This window comes from Acanthopagrus latus, chromosome 21 (assembly GCF_904848185.1).
Source record: "Acanthopagrus latus isolate v.2019 chromosome 21, fAcaLat1.1, whole genome shotgun sequence".
In the NCBI taxonomy this organism is placed as follows: domain Eukaryota; kingdom Metazoa; phylum Chordata; class Actinopteri; order Spariformes; family Sparidae; genus Acanthopagrus; species Acanthopagrus latus.
The window spans coordinates 20467216-20485459 of NC_051059.1; the positions used below are offsets into that span (position 1 = coordinate 20467216).

An 18244-nucleotide genomic window follows, 5' to 3' on the forward strand; every position below is an offset into this window, starting at 1 on the left:
AAAATGTTTCCAGTCCACACAACATTAGTGATGCAGCATTCTCCTAAGCAGCTGAAGTAGATGGGGACTTGTTTTAAAATGTAGAGGAAAAAAACAAATAATAAAATGGTTCCATACAGTTCATCTGGCATAATTCAAGCCCCAAGTCAGTCAAGTTTTTGCAACCACTCCCGATGGGATCGTAGCTGCTACAGTAATTTCAGCTGCGAAAGGGTGTAAATAACATGTCAGTCGACTATAGTCAAAATTAGTGAGCGATATTAAGTTATTTTAGTGTTTAATTAACTTGTTTATTCAGTGACATATCTGAATTTTTATTCAGTGTTTTTGTTTTGTGAGTATTTCTGTCCCCCAAAAACAATGCGACACATTTTATTGGACCTTTATTGCATAACTATGCACATTGCTCATACTGTATGCATCCATATCCCAATATCCCAAACCAGACCAAGATCCCTCTGCAGTATCTATGGCGCCTTATCAAAGGCGTTCCCACTCATCAGAAATGAAAAGATAAATTCTTATCAGAATACGGACTGATCCCCTTTTATTAAATAATTGTGCAATTGTGTCACGACTGTTGCAATAGATTTTTAATAGCAACATAAGACCAGCCCACAGGACTGTTTACAGTTGAGTTCAGTATATTATTTACTCATTGATTTGTATCAGCATTAAAACATATGGGAGGTTATTACTGCCACCACAGAAAAAGAAAATTCATCAGTACAATGTAATAACATAAAATGTTTAATGTTACATCTTAACATTTATCAAGATAAACAGTATATCATTATAACAAGTTATTTTCTATATTGTGATAAGATGGTGTGTCGTAAAATAATGTGAAAACATCTTGTTATCTTGTAATAACTGAACCCTTCACACTACATCATACCGAATATTTTTTTCTTTTTCTGGCATGGCAGTTATACATGGCTGTAAAAAAAAACAGACCAGATTATGCTGAATACAAACCTTGAATGAAAAACTATACTTTCTTAATAAACAATAACACCCTGCTTATTATAGGTGTAAAAAAAAGTGTCCTTGCATATTCTGAGGTAACTCTGGAGTCCAGTTCTTACAAAAAGGACCTGAGAAACCTTGCAGAGTCTCACTGTGGTCCAGGTCCACTAGGCCCACCTCCTGGTCTGGATCCACTGCCACCTGGAGAACGCATGTCGTGCCACATCTTCACAAGAGGCTCCCTTTTCCTCCAGATCATCTTGTGGCCATATGCTACATACCATCTGTGGGGCAAGATGCATGGAGAAGGTTAAATGAGTGCAGGACAGCGAGCCACCAAACCATGTGTAAGCCCATTAACATGCTATTTAAAGATTTATATCACTGTAAGCGAGAGTATTCATCAGCTGAACACATGAACAAAATTCTATACTTTTTCACATCAGTTCTTAAAATTTGGGCCAAACCCTAGATGTTTTTTTCTCCTGGCTACATCTCATGTACTATAATGATACAGTAAGGACACTATATAGTTTTAGCGAAGAAATTCACACTCAAAACTTTAATATTTACAATATCAAATAGGTCAAATACAAACTCATTCTTTCCTTATCTCAGAGGAAAACAAGGTCCACAGTACACTGTTTAAAGCTAGAAAGGTGACAGGGTCTGCCACATATAAACAGTATAAGTAAGTAAATAATAAGTAAAACAGTGTGAAATTGTGTTTTCCTTTAAGGTCAGTTTGTTTATTCAGTTACTCATTAGTTTAATTTATCATAAAAAATAACAGTCAGTGATGATCTTTCTCTTCTGATTAAAATTTCTTCCCCAAAACTATACCGTCCACCTTCAAGGACATTCTTCTCCGATACAAAACATCTCTACTTACTAATACAACACCATAGTTTATACTTTATACTTTATTTTCAGTTTTCCAACACTTTTTTTTTCTTACAAAAGCAATAATCGATTATTCTTTTCAGTGCAAGAGAAACATTGGACACTCACACTCCAAAGAGGGCTCCGCCAAGGTGAGCTGCGTGATCAAACATCCGCCACCCCAGAATAAGCCCTGCTGCATCTATGGCGATGAGCGCTTTCAGAGCCTAAAGATAGACCAATGACAGGAACTTGAAGTTACACGCAGTGTGAATCGCACTAAATCAACGGCAACAATCCGTCTACCATGCATTCAGACATGCATACTTACACATTCACTCACACACACTGGACTTTGTCCGTTTTGTTCATGCACAGTTTTACATCTCTTGCCTGCAGCAAAAACACAACATGTGAATTTCAACAACATCCTCTTCATTGAGAGAATTACCAAACTGTTTTTAATTCACATTACTTAACATCAGAGGTGTGCAGGACAGGACAATAACACTCTTTTTTTCCCAAACACACACGGTGCACACCCAAGACCAGAAGTGTAAACGCAAACATGCACACAAATACAAACCTCATGTACACACACAGAGACACACTTACATTTCCCGCGGTGAATGTGATCATCGGGAGGAAGATTATGCCTAGTTTGGCCTCTGGCACCTTTGTGCAGACTGCGGCCAGCACTGCCATGACGGCACCTGACTGTGGGTAAAATTAAAGACAGGTAAAATGATTAGGATTATTGTTCTTAATTTGTGTTAAACTGTACAAAGTATGAAGCAAATATCTTACTGCTCCTAATGATGGATAGAGACGTCCGGTGGCTGTTTTACACATGTAGCTAACCATAGTGGAAATGACACCTGAAGATACACAAGTACACAAAATATAAAACAAAGGTTGCGTTGTTTTTAGACATTTAATTGCCAAAATGTTACATATTATATCTGTAAAAGGGGTTCTGGTTTGTTTGGGTTTTTTAATACTTATATTCTATTAAATGAGATAACACTCCAGTCCTATTCTTTATTTAACTTACCGGCAGACATGTAGACTGCAAGAAACTGCTCCTTCCCTAAGAGAGAGACAATTCCTGAAGAGAATGTCCATAGGACATACATGTTGGCCACCATGTGGATGATGGAGTAGTGGCTGAAGGACGACAGCACCATGGGAAGGTATCGGGTTTCTGATGAGGAAGTGAAAAATGGACTGAAAATTACACATGCCCTTGGATACGCCCCCCAAACATTGTCCTCATTGTGCTTCTGTAAGCACTTTGTATTATGTATTTATTTTTTTCAAAAAATGGGCATACTCACTGGAGGCTGGGTTGGATGTAAAGTACTTAATCATGCTCCTTTGCATGGCAGGGATCCGCCAACAACACAGGACTACAGCATTTACCGCAATGATTCCTGGAGAACGGTAAGAGGGAGAGCTGCTTACTACGAAGAAACGTGAGATACTGTTAAACACGAACAGAACAACAACATGAGACTGCGACATGTGTTACCAGTGACAGTCCTCTGTCCTTCTGTGAGGTTGCTCCAGAAGTCATCCACCATGGACATCACGAGTATGAGCTGGCGTTGGAAGCCTGACAGCTGGTTCCACCAGTTGTGCCAGTACGCCATGTCCTGGGAGCCCTGGTGGTGAGTGGATGGATGTAAGCGGCGTATATATCTGACATTGGCTGGCAGGCAGCAGTTTACATCATTAAAACCTCACCTGTAACAGTTTTTCTTCCTCCTCTTCATCTTTTGCAGACTGAACTCTCGACTTCAGGGTCTCATATTGCAGAATGGCAGCAGCGCCAAAGGAGCAGCCTGTAAACTGACATGGAGTCAGACCACAACCAACGGGCATCATGCTGTCCCAAACCTCACTACTGCATGCATCTACTCGCTCCTATTCCAGCAGAGAAATGGGAGGACCTACCCCTACTGTGAACATCAGCGGTTTGAAAAGTGACGGTCTGGGGATTCTGGGAGGAGGTGGGGGACCCGGAGCGCCAGCCTCAGAGGGTGGAGGGTTTGTTTCTTGGGTGACATTTCCTTTCTTTGTGTCCGGCCTTTTGGCATCCCGACGGAAACCGCACCTCTGTTGGTTGCAAGGGTTTAGTCTGTTGAAAAAAAAACATGTTGACAGAGTAGGAAATATTAAAACCTAATTTGTAGATAGACAGGTTAGGTACACTTGTCTGATACAAACCAACAGAAACAAAAAATTGTGATGCTCAGATTGTCATGGGGTGTTTCATTTGAACTTTATCCACCATTTTTGATGAATTCAAGGAATAATGCGTGGATCATGAGGAAAACCAGTTCAGGGTGCTAAGGCTTGATTGAATTAAAGGGGACTGTTGGGCCTCGGAGAAGGTATACACTCTACTGAGTGCCATTCTAGTTTTCTTTAGAATCTGTATTGATGTTTGGAAGGCCAGGCTGATGTATTCAAAATTCAACCAATGAATAACAGGACAAAAATGACAGTTATTGGAATTCCAGAACCTGCCTGACACTTGATTTCTGGGGCCGTTACCTATACCGCTATAAACCGAGGTAAAGAGATTATGATCTCGATATATTGGCCAATAAACACACGTTTTGTGTAGTGATCTCTCAAATGTGGTATCCACACCCAACACTCAAGACCAATAGGGGTTTGAGTGACTGCTGCTACCTGGCTAGTTAGCTCAGTTAGTAATGCAGTTAGCCAGCCAGACAGGGAGCTTGACATACAGGGTTAACACAGCTAGCACAGGAGCTTTGGACCAGTATAAGCTGTGAAGATAGTGACTAATCAATTGATCTCACGGCTTCAGCATAATTGCTAGGTTTTATTGTCTTATATTGAAAAATGTGACAAGCACCATTTATATTTATAGACCATTTAACTCAAGCATATTCTGTGTAATCTGTATGCTAACTATAGCTATTCTAAGTGAGAAGCATGCAGTGAACTAAAACCCACGAGCTTAACGTTACTTCACAGTGTGTACCATGCTCTTGCTTCAAAACCATGGTTACTTATTTATTAGGCTGAAGATTTGAGAGTAAATGATAACGAAGTAGGAAAAGAGGGGCATTAATGAAGCTGCTACAGTAACGTTAGCTTCGATCATCAGTAACATTACCGAGTTAGCGGATAGTTGACTAACACGCACGTCATGCAGTTTGTTACTGTAAACAAATGAAACATAACAGCCGTGGGTCTCTACAATGACAGTTAGGTAATCACACACTGCTGCTCGACACACACACACAGAGACACACACACAGACACACACACACTAGGTTACTTCTAATGTTCTTATTTACTCGTGTTGCTCTTATTCGCTCACCTGGGGCTTTTTGAGGTAGTGTTGGTGGATCTGATGAACTCTGTTTTGGCCCATTTCATTACACATCCTCTCCACGCCATGTTTGTGATGACCTCCTGGCTGAAGCCCAGCCCACTGGAGCGGCTGCTGCTGCTGTGGCGTTCACTGACACCTCTACAAGCTCCGACTTTTTACTTCCGCACAAGAACTCTTGGTGTGACGATTGCACCGCTTTTTCCACCAAAATTAGCGTGTTAACACGTATTTTTTTCTTTCTTTCTTTCTTTTCTTTTCTTTTCTTTTCTTTTTTTTTTTTTAAAGGTTTAACCCGCTAAACATCGCCTGTTTATCCCACTCCTACTTCCCGCAGACAGGGCAGTACGTCTGTGATTTTTTCCTGAAGCGTCACGTTGTGCGTCAATGACGTCACGAATTACGAATGCACCCTAAACAGAAAACAAACTGTACACACATTCCAAACTTGTGTTTTTATTTGCTCACTCCTCAGCTCTCCCTTACCCAATAAAGATTAATATTTACACATATTTTTTTTTTGAATGTTTGTAATTTTAAAAATATACATACACTATACAAACAAAAAAACATCTACTGGACATTAGGGTCGATGCACTTTCCTTTGTTAGTGCAATTTAGGCTGCTCTCATGTCAGAACCATGTGCAGGTCCCAACACACACATAATTTGATAAAATGTTAGAAACGTTTTCTTATTTATGGCTGATCAGAATATTACATCACAGACCTCCTCATGCAATTCCCAGGGATCTTGACTGACTCGTAATTAGAATCAAAATTAGAACTGCCCCGCCCCTTTCTGTGACATCACCCCCATGAAGTCATCATTCACATTTAATTTCATTAATTTTATGGTAAAAGTACAGAACAGAAATCAATAACACGAGCTGAGGTGTCCAAATTAGCTGAATTGACCTGATTACAATATTAAAGTAATGATTACATTCAATTAGTGTTGGAATAACAACAAATATGAAATATCAATAATAAAGTACTCTTTTTTTCATCCTATTGACAGTTGTTCATCTGAGTTGGTTCTGTTAATATTTGTTTTATTCTTATTTTAGCGTCTTTTGACAAAACAGACTGAGAGGTGACGGTTAACAGTATGCCATGAAGGATCTCGGACCAGGACTTTTGAGGCCAATACCAATATTGAGATTTGTTTGTTTATATCAGCCGTTTTTTTTTAAACATTAACAAACAGTCTTGATACAAATACCTTGGATTTTATCCAGGCTAGTAGCATGACCATGAATGGCAATGTTAGTCTGTCAGCTGGTCGAGTGTCCCTTTTTCCCACAAATCCACGGTGGCAACCCTAATCACAAGTACAGGACAAAGTAAGATCACACAGAATAAACCACCTAAATAACTTATAACCAACATTACCCATACTGTATTAATATTCTCCCCCCCACACTTGTGCTATTCATAAATATGTACACAAGGTTAACAGTTGAAATGTAATCCATAGATACTGGATGTTATTTTCCATCTGCCTCTGGAAGCCACTGGAAACCAATGACTCAGTTTCCTTGTGCACTTCAGTGAAAAGTTGAGTCTCATTCTGAAATCATAGTCGAGGGAACTTGAATGCAGCAGAGGGAGTAGCGTGTCTCTCTCCTGCACAGGCACAAGAACAGCTTTGTGTTTTTCCGAATGTGGCTCTTCACTTCCCTCTAGTGGTGCATTCACAGAGCTGTCGGATGTGGGAGGACTGGCCAGTAAAGTCAGAGTGGTGGAGGTAACTGAGGAGGCATTTCCTAAAACTAATGGCTCTTTTTGTTTTATATTGACATTGTGCTTTTAACTCCACTACGCTTAGTTTCTACATAATGTGACTATGCACTTTAAGATTTTAATATCCACAAATGACTGATTATCATCAAATTATGGTGCATGGGCCTTCTACACTGTTCTTGTTAGAAAAAAAGCTCAGGTGTAAACAATAAAATGATGATGACTGACTGAAAGGGCGGCTGTGGCTCAGGGGTAGAGCCCGGTCTTGTCAACGGAAAGTCGCTGGTTTGATTCCCCTGGTCTGAAGTGGAAACTGGATTCCATGTAACTGACTGTGCTTTTCCTCTAATGACATATCAAAATGTCTGCTGTATAAAAGGTTATATATTAAACTTCCACACATTATGCAGAGGAGTTAAAATGACACATTCATGAATTTATAATGACAATACAACTTCATTTTTCTTCTCAGTTATCGTTTTCAGGACCTTTACTTACGAGGAAGTAGTTGTATTGCTATTTTTTAGATCCAAATACTCCTCCCACCACTGCAGAAAGATTTCCAAAAACAGAATTAAAAAAAGGAATGTTAATATATGATATATTCCTGAAAATATGACTAATATCACAGTAAGTGATTCCCTTTCTTCTTGCTATTCATATTAAAACATTTGGCATGCTGAACTTTGTTTTCATTAAAACCACAGGGAAAGTAGTGGCAGCCTTGGGTGGCAGCAGAACAGTATTGATGACACTAGGTGTTGCTATTGGCATCTGGACAAGTTCCACAAACTTCTCATAAGCCCGGGTCCAGAAATAGGTGAAGATGGTAAGAATTTACAGGGAGGAGGCTGCACTGCAGTGTCCGCAGAGTAACTAGGGCTCTCCTCCAGTGCAAAACCTGCGCCTGACTCGCCAGGCTGCTTCAGACAATACTGCACAGAGAAATGCTGTAATAGAGCGAGGAACGGAATGAAAGAAGTTTAGGGGTAGGCGTGCAATTAATCTTAAGTGAGACAGGCAATGCATCCCGTGGGGACATTATAATACAATCTCACACTTCTGCGGCGGAAATTATATAGTTTTACAGAAAAGTGGGGGTGCAGGAGGTTTCAGGGCTCGGATACAGTGTGCAAAGTAAGGAGAGCAATATGCCTTTGCCACTGTATGGACCCAAGGACACACTGCCAAGTTAGATGATATCCTATGGGTGCAGGTCTGGGGCAGGGGAGGACAGGGAGATGTGGGAGAGGAGGGGAGGGATGAAGAGAGCAGCGAGGGGAAGGGAGGGATGACAGGGCGGATTGAGACGGGGGGGGGAACTGGGGAGAGTAGACAAAATAAAGGTGAGAATCATAAATATTTAAGCGGCCCACGGAAGTTAACTTAGGGGAAAACTCTGTTTTGGCTTTTGGCAAAGAAAATGGCCGTACAATGCCGCAGCCTCGAACACAACAGCTGAATCTGTAGAGGACTATAGGTTCCTTTTCTGATCAATGCAGTGCGTTTCCCCCCCAGCAGAAGTGTCCTCTTTCAGTTTCTCTCATCGATTTGCTGTGAACCGACGCCAGCCGGGGATTCAGCCTGTGTCGGCAACAGGGCAGCAGGGCCCTCAGTCATGTGACAGGAAGTCTGAAACCAGAACAACTTGTCATTCGTGTAGGACACTCATTCATCTTCCTGCGAATACGTCCAGATAGAGTGAAAAATAAAAGCACACTCTTGACGTATGGCTCCCGTATTGTAGTGCTTTTTTTTTGTTTGTTTTGTTTTTTTTCTAGATGGACAGACGTGGTGCTGAACGTCATTTGGCCTTGAGGCTTCTATTTCAGGCCAAAGGTTTGAAGCATCTAATACCAGCAGCACGGTTCTTTTTATACCATCAGAGGAACTCTAGCCGTTATCATAGCGTCCCATCAGAGTGCTGACGAGGAGCTTTCTAAGACACGGATCAATGAGCCAGTTAGATAATACCACACTGTGACTTGTTTTCTGTTTTTTTTTTTTCTTTTTTTCCTGCATAGATTTTGCGTCTCAATGGTCAGTGTGTGACTGTGGTGTTCTTTAAAGGAGACGTCCGCCCCAAAATGAAAACTCAGTCATTTTAACTGTGATGCCAATAGAGAGACGAGTGAAGTTTTTGCAGTCTACAAACACAAACAGCATCCTCTTAAACAGCTTAAGTAGATGGGGGCTTGTTTTAAAATGAAAAAATATATTAATAACTGGAAAACAATCAAAAATCCATACAGCTTAATTGACATGATCCCAGTCGAGAAGCCCTAAAATCAAGATAATTGATTTGAAAAGACATTAAATGCACCCTCAGTGTGGTGGCCAAGGTTGTGCAACAGCTGTAGACGGGTTTCGCACTAATGCTATTAGCTTAGCAGCTAAAGTGAAGTTTTTGGCCCTAAAAAGAATGTAAAAAATGTATTTTCAACACAATTTGGGATCTTAGGCCTTCCAGAGACTTGTATTAAGTTGTTAAAGCTGCATCAATCCATCCTATGTTCTTATTTCTCAGTTCTTTTTAATGTTTAAATCAAACTTCAGCTGTTTAGGAGAATCCCGCAATGCTGTTTTGCTGTGAAGCTCCAGAAATCCTCAGTAGGAAGGTGATAAGATAGTGACTGCATTCTCTTTCTTTTTTCTTTTTTTGGAGTGAACTTATCCTTTCAGAAGCATCTGATTTACACCATGGAACGCCATGAGATTTTTATTCAACTCCAGTGCTGCACAGTCCTGGTGTTTGATCTACCCAAAACACCAAAGTGGATGATGCACATCATGACAAATAAAAAAAAAAAAAAAAGTGATTATGTAAAGCTTTGTTTGTTTTGTTAATTTGGAGTACAACAAAATGAGAGAGGCACTTGTATGAATATGAGAGCAGCACACTGTTATGCACACACTGTAACCTTGTGTCCATATCTGCCCTGGCAGTTCAACACTGACTTGATTACACAACAACTTCCTCCAGAGCTTTTTCTTTTTTGCACCAACCTATTACAACAACCACAGCCTGCTCATTCTGAATGCACACCGCTGTCTTTGTATATAGTGTACACAGTGTTTTATTTTTTTCATAATTCTGCTGCAGTATAATCAAATAACAGGCACATTAAAGAGTCAGATGTTCGGGACACGACTATTGATCCGTCGATTCGTTCATTAAATATGGATGTCTCTCAGCAAAATATCATCTGGCTTTGCTTAACAGTAAAGCAACACTGTGGTCAGCAGGTGTGTGAGGACGGAGCTCATCTGAGAGCGGACATGATTGCAGAGTGTAAGCAGAGTTGATTGGAAATAATAAAGTGTACATATATTAAACAATGTGTGTTGGAGTTTGGTGAATTTAAATGACATTATACTCCAGGCATAACAAGTGCATGTGCATAAAGTATGTATCTAACTTGCTTTTTTGTCTCAAACTCTTGGAATAAAGGCTAGATTGATTATTCAATTTGTTATAATTCTCATTTCTGTCATGATGTTGGTATCTAGTTTTATTATTTCCAGTTTTATTTTGTAAGGTACATCCTCATGTATCTTCGCCTTGTTTTCCTTATCTTGTGACTTTCCTGTTTTGCTGTTTGCGATTATGCATTTTCTTGTTTTTTTTTAATATCTATATTTCTTTTCATTAAAGTTTCATCTTGTTCCACCATTTACCTGCCTGGTGTCTGCATTTGCTGCATTAATAACAATTCAGTTGGTCATTTTACAGAACGTGTTTTAGGAAGGAAGTGTGTTGTTGGTGTGCATCTTAAATGTTATTAATGTTATTCTGCATGTGGCTTGTAGGAGCTTTTGTTGTCTTGCAAGGATTGGCTTATAGTCTGCACGGCACAATAATAAGAAATGTATTTCATTCATTCAATACTGAGGTTATATTTGCATGCAAAGATTTCATTGTTTGTTGTATGATCAACACTACAGCCACCAGATTGTTACAGCACCCAAGGAGATTTTGATTCAGCCCATATTTTTAAAAGAAACCCTGATGTCGACTCACCAACAATACAAAACTGTACGGATGCTGGTTTGCCAAAAAATGAAAAATCTCTTGTTTTGCTGAAATGTTTCAGTAGACAGTACAGAGAGAGAAAAAAGCTCCTACTGTACTCCTGCAAGACACAATGCTCACCCTGCAACCGCTCTCCCCTGCAACACAGACACACACACATACACACACACACACACTCACACACACACACACACCTCCCACACCTCCCACAGTCTTTACCTGAGCCCTCAGTGCACCTTGCTCAGAAACTCTTGCAATCACCAAGGGGGCAGGTCCTGAAGGCTCACTGAGAAAGAAGAGCTCCGCATCCGTCCGGTGTCGCTGCCAGGGGAGGTGGTGTCCCAGAAGGAGCTCATTTGTTATTTTTTTGAAACAAGCAATTTGCCTCCCTCAGCTCCTTCAGCTCCTTCCTCAGCTCGGCTGTCCCATCTGAAGAGACGAGCGCATCCCTCTCCAGCCTCCGTCCGCAGCACCTCCAACTTCTGCACCGCGAGGGGACATGGGTGATAAAAACGCCGGTAAGGAAACTTCCACGTGCTTGTGAATGAATGAACTTATGAGCTCGTTTTATTAATTTTGTTTTGTGGTGTTTCTATCGTTATCATAATTACTGGACGCAGCGCTGCGTGTTCGTGTGAAACCCTTTGCGCACAGACGGCACCGAAAACATGAACTTTGTCATGTTATTGCATGCGGCGCCACACGCAGTGAAGCAGGGGTGCATTTCGGGAAGTTGAGGATGGGGATGCGGATGATGCTGTGGCCACGGACCAGCAGCACATGCTCCAGTGCTGCAGCGGGACGCAGCTGCTGTATCCCGGCTTCGTCCCCGCCACCTCCTCCTCCTCCTTAAGCACTTAAAACCTCTCCAGCACTTTGAGATGCATCAACACTTTTAGTGCAAAATGTGCTGAACTGCATTTGAGATACAACTTGTGCAAATATTAGGTCTGCATTGCATTGTTTTCTCCCCCCCTGTGTTGCGCATGGTAAACGGCTTTATTCTCCCTGCCGATGCTTTTCCTTCACTCTCCCGGTGCTGTCAGCTGGTTTAGACAAAAAACTGCTGGCTCTCCACTTTCTTTCTTTCTTTTTTTTTCTCTCTCTCTCTCTGGGTGAGATGAATGTGCTGCTATTCCCTGTGCAGCGGCGGCAGTGTGGCCTCAGCCATCAGCATGCGTGTTGTTGACAAAGCTTTTCAACTCTGCCAGCAATGGGCTGCACTGGAGCTGCTATTAAGAGCCTGCAGCAAACACTGAGTGGTGACACGCACACAGTGTGAAATGTGTAACTCACCCTGAAACACCATGTGTCTTGTTGTGGGTGTGTTGTTTTGCTGGGTAATTTAAGGGTGCATCCCTTAAAGCACTAAAAAAAAAACAAAAAAAAAAAACAAAAAAAAAAAAACAGGCTCATCCCCCTTCTTCAGATATATTTGGATAAAGGGACAGGGCGCCCTTGCTTAAGTAGGGTAACCTTCTCGGTTATGGTCACCCTGATCCGTGAAGTATAATCCAGAAGTCACACTGTACATGTTGGGGGTGGCCGCTCCCGTCTGGTGTGAACCTTTCACCTTTGTTAAATCCACTTTGGTATCTGCAGATTTTTATTTCACAGCCACATTCATTGATCCCGCAGAGACATAGTGAAGCGCCCACTACCACAAATATAAATATATGCTTTACTGCAATCCATAATGTCCTCCATAGCACATCGCTTTAATCCCATCGGTCTCTATGGGTTATTTTCTTTCGTCAACATTTTTATGACGCATTGTGCACTTAAACTGTGGACACATTAAACATAACTCCCCCTGCAGCTGTGACAGTGCTAATCAGTTGAATCGGTTATGTTGGTCATAAGATCAGTGAGGGATATCTACAGTAAAAAAGACAATTCTGGCTCAGTACAGTGAAACAGTCTGACACCACGTTATGAAGCGTCTTTGCTCTGTTTCTTTCTGTGTTTGTGTCTCTCTGGCTCATGTATTATGGCAGTAAGGCTTATTTATTTACTTACTGATTTCATATTTGTTTCCTGATATAATCATTCTATTCTGAGGTGCACTACATGTGGTCCTATATATGAATTGATGGACTGTAGTAAAGTTGTACTATGCAGGACTTTTTGGTTGCTAATTTAAAAATGGCTCCTCCTCCTCAGCAGGTGTGCAGGTAAACTTGCTAAAATAGGTGAATAACTCCCTTGCCATTGCTGGTAGGTGGGTTTGTCTTTCTGTTTTTTTTTTTTTTTGTGTGTGTGCGTGTTTTTGGTATGTCACGTTCAATGTCACCAACGCACTGGAAAACAGAGGCCAGTAACAACACGTGGTTACTTCTTTGTATCTTTAGCATCAGTCTTTTAAGATCCACACGGATGAATGAGGTTGCTTGAATCGAGTCGCGTGGAGGAATTTTTGTTTGTCGTTTAACGTCGCATCGTGGTGTAAAATTTCCATCATTGCCGATCTGACATGGAGCCGTGACTTATGCCACTCCTGCTACTAGTCATTTGAAGCGGGAATGAACTTGGATTGTAAATTATGCCACTGGAGACTAAAGCCAGATGTGAGCGGGTGTTTTGCCCATTGTTTTGCCCATTGCAGAGGAGGTAGAACTGAGAAGGCGTGGCAAACAGTAGGCAGTGACTCAGAGAAAGAAAATGACTGAAGGAAGGTCAGCCCGCATTGCCGGATTATGTCTGAATTTAGAGAACACGTCATCCTCTCCGCTGTTTGCCTCTCTGCTCTATATGTGTGTGAGTGTGTAGCCCCTCCCTCGGTCAAACAGACACACAGAGTAACTGCTCATGACTCAGACAGAGCAGAGCAGAGAGACAAACGAGCGATTTAAGCTGGTCACTATGTTTTTATAGATATTGGACCTCACACCCTGTGCAGTGTTAGTGGACTGTGGCAACTACAGGCCAAAGGTTGATACCCAGAAATGTCCCAAGCACAGCAACATACTAAGGAAATACAGAGGGCAGGCTCTGTACTGATACATACACCACTACACACCTCATAAGTGATGAATGAAAGGGATTAATCTGCATAGAATACCTTTAAAATATATATATATTTCGATTGAGTGGTTTGTGGGGCTCTTGGGATTTCAGTCTAAAAATCAATTAGTTAATCTTAATATCCGGTGTCTTTAAGTAACGTTTTCATTTTGATTTGAATAAAGTGTGCAATATAAATACATTCAAAATTATTGATTGAGCTACATTTATGTCTTCAAGGAACACCTGGTCATGAAACTTGGCTTGTACGTTTGCGCATTTTAGCATTTGAACACCAAAATTAGCACATATATGCAGGTTTTCTTAAACGTGGGTAAACAAATGGGTGATTTGCTCCTTTAACTTTGCTGGGAGAGGAGTATAAAAATAGGGGTACAGTAGAAAGCAACAGACCTTTACTCTTGTTAAATTACTCCAGACAAGAAAACTTGTTTTACAAAAAAGCTCATCAACGTTCTGAAAAAGACCTGTGTTCTTTGTCCTTTGTTCCATTGCTACCGATGGAAGTAACTAACGAGTGAGACAACCTGCTTCTTTCTGGAGACAGTGACAATGTCATGGTGGCTACTTTTTCATACTTTTAACTTCAGTCTCTTTTTCAAAATCAGCAGCAACTGAGTGATGCTCGAGTGTCGCATGAACGAAGAAAAAAGTTTTTTACGCACTAGCATTCTTAACTTCAAAATGTGCCACACTATCTGCACCAGAAATGGGGCAAAAATGTTCCATGACTGCCAAACGGACCTGAAGCCGATAAACACCCGTCACTGGCTACTGCAGAGTCATTTGACCCGGGAAGACAAAGGACAGATGTTAGTGGTTGTTTTGTAGTGATACTGTGGAAGCATGTTTTCATATTTGTCTGTTGTAGCCCGTCTCTGTCTCTTCTGTTTTAGTCACTGCACATGGGTCTAATTTCCCCTGTGAGGGTTCATAAAGTTTTATAACGTGATATAAATCAGGATTACCAACTGGCCTAGCGTGTAACTGCTGTGGGACCCCAAAAACCCAGGTTCACCGCGGCAATTCAGTGCGTGATAGCTGATTAAACCTGACACAACAAAAGCCTTAAAAAGGGTCCTGCCCCACCCGACCTTGAGCTTCTGTCTTGACGAGGGCCCCTGTGTCAAAAACTGGTTAGTTCTGTTATTGTGTTTACATGGTGCACATTATTACACTAATTCCAGTGAGACCAAACCTGGGGTTGTGAAGTGTTAGATTCATGGGAATACTGAACACAATCCACTGAGAGAGGGAGGTTAACGGGGTGTTAACTGGGGTCCCCCGGAGTCGGCCATGACAGGCCCCTCATGTTGTCTTCAAAGGCAGATTTCTTTCACTGTTTCCCATGTTGTGTTGGGTTTCAGCATGGCCCAGGTGATGTCCTTATTCATTCCTCTTTAAGAAAGCAGGAAAAGCTCTTTACAAACATGTACACACAGCCGTTTAGCGTGACTGCTGATTCATTTTTCACATCCCCTCTGCCCGCTCTCACTCTCCCCATCCTTTAAATCCCCTCTTTCTCCGTCATGCACACGACAGCAATCTTAACCTCTCACTTCTCATATCCCCACATATTTGCAGTCTTGACTGCGGCGTGATTTAAAAACTCTCCTTTTGTTCCCGTCCTGCCTTGTCCTTACCCTCTCTTCTCAATGGACATGACACATCACTTCGCATTGTTGGCTGTTATTTGCTGAGCTGGTTGCTACCAAAAATGTCCACACATTGCCCATGAAAATACACACATGTAGAAAACCCCTGTCGGTACACTGGACTACACACTAGGTCCGCTGAACGATACACTCTTCCTGTTTCAATGTGCGAAGTGAAAAATATAGTTGTATCTTCATATTGTGATCCTGATATATTATCTGTGTCACCTATCTTGTTGTTGTCTTGTACCTCATTGAGCCCCTAACCTCAAGTTTTCACACTTGTCATTTTGAAAGAGATTTTTGGCAGCTTTACTTAGTGCAACCTCTCACAGCTTTTGCAGTGGCGCTGCATTTAGCAGTCACAGACATTGCCGTAGCTTTGCTGAACACGAGAATGCTTTCTGACATTTCAGCGAATGTGGGTTACCATCAGCAGGGACTCAGAGCGGTTGCACAAAACAGTGCATATTTATCTGACTGCCTTTCATCAAATCAAAGGTCTATTCTTCCTCTTGTTCTTGTAGTACTTCATAGTCTTCTGCTTCTTCTTCTGCTTCTTACTCTTCTTATTCTTGTTTTTCTGCTTCTTCTTGTTCTTCTGTAGCTGACAACCGTTGGTTTTAATCGTTTTAGCTCTGACCAGATGTCAACCTGTTTACAGTGTCAGTTTTTTTAATGTGTTTTGTCTAACTTTGAGTCAGTCACATGAGTCAACATATAACTAGAATGGATCTCAGTAGAGAACATACCTCCACCAAGGCCACCAGTCCTCTTTTGGTCTCACTCATGGAGACCAGCCACCTAAATGTGCCTGATTTTAGTTATTGATGGATCATCCCAACTTTGTGGAAATTACTAAAGTTGTGTGTTTTTAGATTTTTTTTTTATAATCCTGCTGAGAAACCAATAAACAAACAGACAGGGGTGAAAATGTAACCTACGTAACCTAAGTAGTGTTGTCTTTGTGTTTTTGTCTTATATATTGGTGCAAGGCCATGTGGTACTGAAAGGTGTGCAATGCAGTAACAAACAATAATGCTCCTTTTGACTGGCAGTCGTGACGTTTACTGTGATGGATTCTGTGTCTCAAGCGAGTATGTTTTTTTTTTACTGTGCACAATCAGAAATCGTTTAAGCAGTCATGATGCAAATGTTTATACAATTTTGATAAACGGGCTAAAACATCATGAACACAAGTATTGTAAGATATATATATATCCATATAAAACGTGTGCAACTGTAGAATTAAGACCCAAATAATAATAATTTGATATCACTTTGAATTAGTTCTCTCATCAGAATATTTTTCATGACATGATATCAGGTTTTAAATGAGTGAGTGGCCTTGTGTGGGCAGCTATAAAGCTATTAACACATACAAACAACTGAGTCATCCATCCAGTCGTTTTGCACTCAGACCTGTCTGAGCAGTTTGTTAACAATAAAGCGTGTGATACATTTAAAGTTACATTCAAAATTTAAATTTAAAGTTCGATTAAGCATTTTCCCACAGTGTTCGACTCACACTGCTGTATATATTGCGTGCAGTACAGTCAAGTCCCAGATGTATTGTGCATTGTTTTATACATATTTCTGCGTTTATGATGGCTGATTAATGCTCGGCTGCACAGCATGAATTTATAATGATGAAGCCATCAAAGCATTTGTTAGGTTGAGCAGTTTGAGGTTAAATATTCTTAAAATACAGTAGTTTTGCTGCCTGCAACAAACCTCTGACGCAGGGACAATAAATTAATAAACACGACTTGCTAACAAACATCAATGACAAATGGTAAATCTACGTTTGATGTATATTTAGTTATCAGTTACTGTTAACACACAAGTAAATGCTTTATAAACTAATCATTAAGTAATTGTGAAAGTTGTATCAGTTGAAACTTTATAGTTGTGATAAAAGAACTACACAAAAGTATCATAAACATCGATAAATAATTGTTTAATAAACGGTTTATAACGTATTTAATCGTTTTTTTAATACTATAAAGATACTATTCATTAACGATGGTAATTATAAAGTGTTACAGATGAGAAATAATAGAACATCTATTTTTATTATTCTTGCAACTCTTGACTCACATAATGACAACACATATCTACAAGCATACGTTGCGATTGCAGTCACAAAGCCGGTATCACCTTACAAGGTGAGCATTTTAACCTCACTCGTGTTGACTCCTGTAGGAAGGTGAATGAGAGCAGGCTTGTCCGGCATCTTTCCACAGTGTCATCACAGACAGACCCTGAGTTTGCTCAACGGACACGTAGGACATAGGTCTTTTTCTGGACAAGGTAGTTATGACACAGGTGGAGTGACTGAAGACGGGTCATCCACCACGTGGCACGAGTGCGATCGAATGAGGAAGGATGAGTTTAACATCTAGAATCAGTACTCCCACTCACGTTTGCTGTTTCAGGCTTTTTAACTGACCACCGTAGTGCAGATGAGAAAAGAGAGGAGCAGATACAAATTTTGATTTCTTTATGCTTAAAGCAATGAGTGTGTTTTTTGTTTTGTTTTGTTTTGTTTTGTTTTGGGTTTT

The 18244-nt window shown here is 40.8% G+C and overlaps 1 protein-coding gene across 2 annotated transcripts; it reads right to left on the minus strand.

Annotated features, from left to right (window-relative positions):
• Window positions 1–571: 571 nt before the first annotated feature.
• On the minus strand, window positions 572–5993 carry parla (presenilin associated, rhomboid-like a). 2 transcript variants are annotated; one of them, XR_005072123.1, is made up of 11 exons: window positions 5213–5993; window positions 3808–3991; window positions 3598–3702; window positions 3383–3515; window positions 3189–3284; window positions 2906–3055; window positions 2659–2729; window positions 2467–2568; window positions 2183–2244; window positions 1981–2078; window positions 1209–1253 (listed from the first exon to the last, which is right to left on the minus strand). XR_005072123.1 is itself a non-coding variant. In XM_037083963.1 (10 exons), exons 1-10 carry the CDS (start codon window positions 5290–5292, stop codon window positions 1118–1120), a joined length of 1155 nt encoding a protein of 384 aa, XP_036939858.1. In that variant the 5' UTR covers window positions 5293–5986; the 3' UTR covers window positions 572–1117. The 2 variants fall into 2 exon arrangements, 1 of the variants encoding a protein (XP_036939858.1); XM_037083963.1 differs by lacking the exon at window positions 2183–2244 and having other exon boundaries at window positions 572–1253; window positions 5213–5986.
• Window positions 5994–18244: the final 12251 nt, after the last annotated feature.